Source organism: Triplophysa rosa, unplaced genomic scaffold, assembly GCF_024868665.1.
Source record: "Triplophysa rosa unplaced genomic scaffold, Trosa_1v2 scaffold139_ERROPOS793776, whole genome shotgun sequence".
Lineage (NCBI taxonomy): Eukaryota > Metazoa > Chordata > Actinopteri > Cypriniformes > Nemacheilidae > Triplophysa > Triplophysa rosa.
The window spans coordinates 370,627-379,883 of record NW_026634143.1 but is presented as its reverse complement, the minus strand read 5'-3'; the positions used below and the strand labels follow the sequence as shown (position 1 = coordinate 379,883).

The 9,257-nt window shown below is 40.2% G+C and overlaps 1 protein-coding gene across 1 annotated transcript; it reads left to right on the top strand.

The window, feature by feature from the left end:
• Positions 1 to 7,409: 7,409 nt before the first annotated feature.
• On the top strand, positions 7,410 to 8,902 carry nppal (natriuretic peptide A-like). The gene is made up of 3 exons (XM_057326866.1): positions 7,410 to 7,567; positions 7,643 to 7,931; positions 8,017 to 8,902. Exons 1-2 carry the CDS (start codon positions 7,493 to 7,495, stop codon positions 7,922 to 7,924), a joined length of 357 nt encoding a protein of 118 aa, XP_057182849.1. The 5' UTR covers positions 7,410 to 7,492; the 3' UTR covers positions 7,925 to 7,931; positions 8,017 to 8,902.
• Positions 8,903 to 9,257: the final 355 nt, after the last annotated feature.

Below are 9,257 nucleotides of genomic sequence, written 5' to 3'. Positions count from 1 at the left end.
GTAGGCCTAATAGTTTATGAAAGAAGAAACAAAGCAAACCCATAAACGAAAACGGCTTTTAATCAGTTTTTTTGTCCCCGTTATGTGTGTCAGTTTCACAAACAAGAAGCTCTTAATGCAAATGAAATACGAGCGTCGTTTATGTAATAAAGAAGAACAGACGTCTTGGCGGTGTGTCATCTGTGTGGATTCTGAACCAGAACAATCCAGTCTGAGCTGAAGCTGGAAAATCATGCAAATGCGCACGGACAGGTGTGTTCCTGCAGACGCTGAGTTACGTAAAATCACTTCACATTCTACTGCATATATGCACGTACATTTACATGTATATATATGGCAGACGCTTTTATCCAAAGCCACTTACAAGTAGAAGAGCATATAAACATTTTGTCAACACGCTAAACAGAACCGTTCGTTTGCAAGGCCACGCTACTAGAGGATTAAAGCTGGAGTAAGCAAAGGAGAGAATGAGCAATTTTTTTAGACAGTTATTGGTTAGCCCAATATATGCGGCACAGGTACGTACAGCACTCAAGACTTCTTATGTTTTTCTATGAGCAGGTGTGAATGTGTTTACATTCACTCGTTCAAACGCACATACACAGATGTCAAAGCATTAAAACACTGACACAGAGCATCAACATACAGATCCAGATAAACACGAATTTGCCTTTCAACTTGAAATGTATCACAAACCAAAGGAGCGAGAGAGCGAGAGTGAGGTGGTGGTGTTGATCTGCGTCAGAGTGATGAACATTAGCTGTTATTAGCTTCATATTAAAAGTGAATGAGGTCTGGCAGGTCATGTCACACACACTCACTTGTGTCTGGAGGTGTGGACACCGGCTGAAATCACTCCTCTCACATTCCTGCAGATAATGGGGCTGTCACGGGGTCTTCATGAGCACTTGACAGATCCTCACACGTGACGCATCGCGTCTAGTTATAATGTTCCACCTTTAGCATCATATCTGCAATCATGTATGAGCTGAGCTGCCATTGACAGTGTGTTATGAAACGTGTGGTGATTTTCGGTCACCACCCAGGAAACCCTGAACCACGACATGAAAAAACAAACAAACAAACATTTGTGTGGTCCAGTATGACACGACTGTTCGGTTACCAGCCTGAGGGCTAAAAGACAAATGCAATACACCAGCTAACCTTTTTTCTGGGACTTTAAAGCAGCGTCACCATGGTAACCCTGCAGCGCTGGTGCTGTTTAGTATCCCTGTCCAAATAATGAAAGGTTTAGTAAAGAGCAGTTCATCTGTCCGGGTGAGTGCCTTCAGCCCGCCGGGGACATGATTTTACACCTGAAGCGCTCATAACAGGTGAGGTCAGCCCTCGAACCGCCGGTGTTACGATACACGATAACCCATTGCCTTCTTAACAATACAAGAAGTCAACTCTGCAGTCACGTTCAAATCAGTATTAAAAAGAAGAATGTACAGTATTTAGCTCAATGTCAACAGAAAACTATTTCATACTCCAAATGATACAAGCATTTCACTCACTGAAATGAAATAACAGTTGATTGTAATATTTTAAGTTTTATAATAGTTATTTCTACTTGGCCAATCATTTCAACCTATATAATCTAATGTAATAAACATGATATTCAGTCCAATTTAAAATAATGAAATACTATTATATCATATAACTGATAACAACATGTAGTTCCGTTAAATATATTTCAGCTTGAATGAAACTTTCTATGGAAAATAGCTCCACGATCTTTTGATGAGCTGTGTATACACGTATAATGAAGCATTGTGAGTGGTCCTTTACTGGACATACATGTTCACACATTGTCCTGTTTAATGTCCATGTTCATGTTCAGCTTTATAGGGTGAAACAGAGTCAATCAAACACGTGTGAAACTGAAACCGTTCTTCTCTATACACACTGATCCATTTACTTCAAGTGTGTGTGAACTCAAATCTACGTGTGTTCTTTAAGAAAGGTACATTTTAAGGAAATGCCAGAAACATCGTATTCTTAAAGTTACGTTAAACATATTAAATAATACATAAACAGTCAACTTTAAGTATGATGTTAAGTTGACTCCAAGAATTGTGCTAGTACTGAGTGTACTATAGTACTTCAAAGGGTGCATTTATCAGCTAAAATGTGCTAGAATTATTGACCGCCTAGACCTAGTACACCTAGATGTTCACTTGTAGAGTTGCCACACAAACCAAAAATATACTTGTAAACAACAGTAGTTGTGTGCTAGAGATTACTACACTTGAAGTACACTTTTGGGCCAAGTAGTATTGAAACAGTACACTACTAGTACATTGATATTTGTGTGCTAACTACATGAAGTTTAACGGAGTATTATACAATGACTTTGGAGTATAATCGCTACAACAAACTGCGGTTTGACTATACCGTAGTATTGTAGTGAACCTGCATTCAACCATTGACAGGAAAACTGCTCAATGAAAAGAGAACGAAGGCTTTACAGATGTTAAGCTGGTAATGCAGTACACAGGTAAACAGTTTTCACACACACAGAGCGAGAGAACGCAGCACATGTGTTGTGTAATATTGTGTGCTTTATATTCACGACTCTCACAGGTGTCTGGAGGGGCTGGCGGCTGCCGAGGGGTCGGACACATTCCACCCCAAACAAGGCAGTGCCGAGGGGCAGATAGAGGCGGCGCACCGCATGAGCTGACAACACAACAAGCAAATATGCAGATCACGCTTTCCAAGCTCCCGTTGGTGTTAATGCGCTCCACGTCTGTGAATGGCACAGTCAGCGCACCTCATCCATTCACCGCTGTGATTTATTAGCAAGTCCCTTTATAATCTCTTCATTAGAAGCAGGATTAATGATCAGATGAATGATATAATGTTCTAATGTAGCTGGAGACTGTACCGTCACGCAGCGAATCAAAGCCTCTCTCTCCAGAGCTGAGAATGTCACCGTGTGAAATCCCTTTCATGTGCGCCTTCATTTTTCCTCTGCTCTCGTTTTGTTCCAGCGACCGTGTGGACAGGCCAGAGGTCCAGAGCTCGCTCCTTCATATCTGTCTCTGTCACGATGCTGTGTCGCATGTTGACTTCTGAAAGAGCCAGTGTGAGCTGCTTGATGTCTCTTATGAGATCTACCTGAGTCAAGAGATTGACAAGGTGTGAGACGGTGGGATGAAATGACACATTTCTTCTCTTTGGTCGTTTTATAAATCGTGCCACGTTGAAATAAAGGCACTTTATTTCTGGGATGACAGAGATCGGGTTAGCCTGTCAAGAGTTCCTTCCTATGTATGTCACGACATGTCAGTAAATACATACAAATCATGTTAACGATTGTACGCTTTTATCAGGTAAATATATGTATTACTTTAAACTAAATAATAACCGTTGAAAGTGTCTGTGGAAGTGTCGTGTTCTTGAGCATGAGTGAAGGTTTGGATGTTTTGTATCAGTGTGTCAGTCAACATCATACATGACCACCACAGTCCTCCAGGCTGATTCAGAGCACTATATCAATGAGGACACTGCAATGCAAAATGAATCTCATATTCATTCAAAGCAAATTCCTTGAAATGAAGGAAAATGCTCAGTCCAAAAGAGGTCATGTCAAGATGCTGCTTCATTTAGAAAAGAAACAAGAAAATACAAAGTGTCAATTCAGTTTTATTTATATAGCACTTTCACAGTTGTCATTGTTGCAAATCAGCTTCACATATCATTATTATTTCCTTTTAATTATAATGTAAGTAAGTAAAATAAAGACATTACACAGTATATGAAGAGCTTGGTTCCTAAATGAGATAACTCCATTTTTAAAAGTGTTCAAAAATCAAGTTTTATGATGTTATCATGTTTTTATTGTGTTTCATTGTGTTAGTTAGCTGTATATTTTGAGTTATTATGGCTTAAATCAAAACAAACCAACTGCAGAATGCACAATAAAAAACATGATTTTTGAAACATTATCACATTTTGGAACCAAACTCTTCGCACGCACGCACGCACGCACACACACACATGTCTGGTTTACTATCTCCGTGGGGACAGTCCATAGGCGTAATGTTTTTATACTGTACAAACTGTGTATTCTATCCCTAACCCTAAAGATCATAGAACACTTTTTGCATTTTTAGATTTAAAAAAAATATCGTTCTGTACAATTTATAAGCTTTTGTGCCCATGAGGACCTCAGTTTTAGTCCGCACGGTGACACGAGTCCCCATGTGTTGGTGTGTATTCAGGTTTAGGTCCCCACCGGGATATACAAACATGAACACACACACATGTCTGGTTTATTATCTCCGTGGGGACAGTCCATAGGCGTAATGTTTTTATACTGTACAAACTGTATATTTGATCCCCTAACCCTAAAGATCATAGAAAACTTTTTGCATTTTTAGATTTTTAAAAAATATCGTTCTGTACAATTTATAAGCTTTTGTGCCCATGAGGACCTCAATTTTGGCCCCCACGGTCACACGAGTCCCCATGTGTTGGTGTGCATTCAGGTTTAGGTCCCCACCGGGATACACAAACACATATACACTGTATATAATTCATTGTTTATCCTTTCAGAGAAAACAATGCGTATGTATTTTGAAAACCCATCCCACATGTAAAACAGAGTCATTAAAGAGCAATAGATGAGAATGATTGTTTGAGCTTCAGTGCAGATTATTTCCCACATTACCGCGTGCGTCGCGTGCTGGTGCAGGGTGTGAAAATGGAAAGACTTGTTTCCCATTGGAATATATTACACAACGGTTTCCATTTACAGATAAAAGCGAGACATACAGTACAGAGAGCAACAGTGATGTGTTTGCTGAGAAAAAACACGTGTAAATGAATCTGCTATGTAAAGTATTAACATCCACACATGGACAATCTTCAGCATTAGGGTGCTTTCACTCTGAAGGAGGAACACAGGTCATGACTCAATATATTTTGGGTGGGTGACAAAATATCTCCCCCGTTTTGACTTCTGGCTAGTGTACTGGTCCTGTTAACATGAAAAGTTAAAAATAGCCCAAGCGAGGCTAAATATATCGGACGAGGTCTTATCTTTAGTAAAACAGTGGTGTAGGTGATGCTGAGGAGGCGACAGGATTCATGTAGTGTGGAGTGGAATGCAGCGGGATGGATAAGAGCCGAGCCGCGGGAAGAACCGTGATGTCATTTATGGGATATGAGACGGATGTTGAGGGTGTAACCCGACGGGAAACCAAACATACGTAAAGATAAAGCGAGTTCAAAAATCTGCATGTTTTTTCATAAGTCTGGTCATTTATTTACCCTTTAAAACACGTTGATTAAAATCAGAGTGTTATTTCGTTTCTGGTTCTAAACATTGCGTCTGACACAGTGGCCCTGTTAAAGCAGTACACCCGTAAATCTCTGCCTTCACCCGCTCATCCGGTCAGAATGCAAAGAATTACAATACACAAAAATATGGCTTGCTGTTTTAGATGTTGCTCAATCCTCCTCTGAGCTAAACCTCCGCATCTACAGGACTGGATCACATTGATTCAAGGGCGGAGTCAGTGCGTGTGATTTATAGTGCACCGTTAAATACAGCACATCCAATGTTGTAGTTTACCATAAAAAGACATGCGGAAAAAGAAAATTGAAACAATAAAACCAACTAAATACCAGTAAAACACTGATTAAAGATGGCTTCATTATATTAGAAACGACATCATTTTATAGTGGATAATGTCCTATAAATCATATAGGCCTGGATTCACAGACAAGGCTCAAGGCTAGTCCCTGTGTCACCTGTCTTATCTCAATATAACTTGCCCAGAAATATCTTGTCTCACCATGCACACCAGTAATATATTCTTCTAAGGCATGTTTATAAAAGCGACAGAACTATCTTAATTCAACTAAGGCTTAGTCCTGGCTTAAGTCTGTGAAACCAGGCCATAATGTATTTCCTCTAGTCTGGGGGAAACTACAGAGACTGCACGCTCAGCTCCTGCCCTTAAGAATTCAACTATTTTTAAGAAGGTGGCTTATTCATATGAATTCATATGATGTGAATTACACAATTATTCGAAAAAAACAATACGGAAGGCTCACCCCCAAACCTCATCGTCACTGGTGTGAAAGCAAATCCTACTGAAATTTATACCAATAAGCCAAAGTTAGTCACCTCGTAAAATAGTTACACATTCCCGTGAGATTGTGTTGGAGTTATGTATTTGAAAAATGATTGACAGGACCGGATGATCGCCCTGTTCCACCTGAATGTAGATTTAAATCTTCGTTGCATTGCAGTAAACAACACAAGTGACTAAGTTCATGCTTATACTGACACAAGATCAAAGATCTGAGCATCAGCCCTCAATAAACGCACACATGGACAGAGAGAGGAGATGCTAAACAAATCTAAGAAAATCACATTTACAGCAGCAGTTATCAAAAGTCATCATATCTAAAGGCAGTTTTATTGAAGATCTCAAAATGAACATTTCTCGTCAAATTGACTCAAATCCAGATCATGTGACGTCTTCATGAGTTTCAACAATGACACTCTCTTTTTATTTCTTCTGAGAGATACTTGAGGTGCTACTTAACCGCTGGAGCTCTGAAAGAGAATGGAGTTCTCCTGCGGGTCAGGATGGAAAACAGGTCAGTGGACATCTGAGGACCCGTCATGATGAGACGGCTATTACAATGATCAATGTTATCTTGAAGTGTTTCAGAAGCAAACATCTACTCAATAATGTAAGAATGATCTTACTGATGGCTTTCTGGGCGACACATTTGTTATACATGACAAATCTGATCTCTTCTGCAAACAAATGACATTTGGAGGATCATTAAAATCATAATTAGCTCCATTGACGTGTCATGATGAAAAGAGCAGTGCTCAGTCAACTGTGTTCAAATGAAATATGGCCTATGGCGGATGATGGTCATTAAATGATCCCGGCGTTAACCCATCATCACTCGCCTTTATTATGAAAAGCATAAAATGTAGATTACTGAAGTCTCAATGTAGTCGATCCTTTGAAATAGATTTGAAAAGGTCTAAAATAATATATTACAACATAAGCACACATGCACGTACCTTGACATTTTTACATGACATCCTTATTCATGTGCTATTCAGTTTTCAGCTTTTGTACATGTCTCACGTCTGATTCCTGTGTGTTGTGTTGTGTTGTGTTGTGTTGTGTTGTGATCTGACGTCATGTCGCTTCAAATCAAACAGACTAAACGTTACTTAACTTCTTCAGATAGCCTAACTGCTGTGGGCAACTTTCTTTGCATGAAATTATGCGAGGCTCCAGATGATGTTTTCAGCATTGACCTCCATCACACCGTCACTGTCATGTGGAGATGTGGAGGAAAGTAAGGAGCCCTCCCAGCTGCTGTTTTCACGGGCATCCGTGACGAAATCCGCCAAATATAAGAGCGCGCACCTGGACACGCGTCTCGAGAGGAGAGTCAACGGAGACGCGCACGGCTGACCTCCAGCAATATTCACACAGCAAAGATGTTCAACATCTTCTGCGTCTCTTCGCTTCTTCTGTTCCACCTGACAGGTGCCAAACCGGTGTCCAGTTTGCAGGTGAGTCTTCTGATGCTCGACCTCACTCTTACAGGTGACACGCGCACTGCTAACACATGATAACGTTTACCGCAGAGTCTCAAGCAGTTTTTAGATGAAGAAATAAACGCGCCGCTCGCGGAGTCGCAGATGGAGCCGAAGAGCGCGCAGGTGGAGGCTCGCGCGGACGCGCATCAGTGGGATTCGGACCCTGGAAACTCCGCGCTGGCGCGCACGGACGCCGCGCTCGAGCGTCTGCTGGGAGACATCCTGTCCACATCCAAACGATCCTGGAGCCGCTTTAAGAAGGGCGGACTGAGGAGCTGTTTTGGGGTCAGACTGGAGAGAATCGGGTCGTTCAGCGGACTCGGGTGTTAAGCGACAGGTACGTTTGGAGATGAAGGTGTCATTTATTACATGCTCGTGTTGATGTGCATAAAAAACGAAGTCATGTGTCATATATGTTGCAGGTGCGGCTGTCACGGCACATTTCTTGACTTGAAATCCTCGGGCAGGCACGTCTGTGTTGACTGCAGGTTAACTGTAGATTTGTGTTCAGGTGATATCTGTCTGTCATTATTTATTCTGGATTTAGATCTGTAAATAATTGTATGTAAAGACACTACTTCTGCCTTGTACTGTTGCATCTATCTATCGATTGATTGATTGATTGATTGATTGACATATGTCCTCGTTCAATGCACTCTTGTATCATATAAGATGATGTATATTGCTTTGTCCAAGACTAAAACGATCAAATTTAAACACGAATGACAGGCTGTTGAAGAGAAATGATTCCATGTGCAGGTGTGGGTTTGTCCATCTCAAACACGAGAACTCATTTATAGATACTGTCTAAACAGAAAACACCATGAGAGTCAATTATTACTAGATACAATATAAGAGCACAAGCCTTGATTCGTCTTTAAAGATGAAGTGGACAGTGGACAGATATACAGTGAAGTGAGCTCTCTGCCTGATTCTATGAAGTTTGATGTAGTTAGATGTCACAACATAAAGCCACAATTTTTCTGTATATTTCAGTTTGTTCACTTAAAAAACCTCCACAAATCCTCCCCTCCCTCCCTCTTTTCTTTCACCTGTTTGTTTACTTAAAAAAGCATTGCTGTTCAGCCCACCGATCATCCATCCATCCATCCATCCATCCATCCATCCATCCATCTCGTTCTATCTTTCCTTTTTCTTCTAGCTGTTTTCTTTATGTTATGTGTTATTAAAACTGTTCTTAAAACAAAGTTTTGTTTTATGTTGTTATGTCAACAATAAAATATATAACAGAAAAAACTGCTGTTTTTATATTTGCTTGCACATTGCACATCTGTTACAACATAAACCAAGCAAACACTGATAAATAATTGAATTGAGCAACTGAATAAAATAAATATGTGTCATTTCAGAAGTTGTGGGTCTCGTGTATCATGTCTCCTATATAAAGTGTAGTCAGTCAGAGCTATCCATGTGTTTCTCTCCTCTCTAGAACCGTACGCACAGAGAACCCCTCACGTTCAGCAGTACATTGCCACGACACTATACAGTAAATATATGTAGGCTATACGTACAGACGCTGAAAAAAATCAATTATTTAATTCAAAATGATTATATTTTTCTGAATTGACTCTTTTTAGGTATGTGTTTCGGTAAAATGATCATTTTTGTTTCGTTCTGTGAACTACAAACAATATTTCTCCCA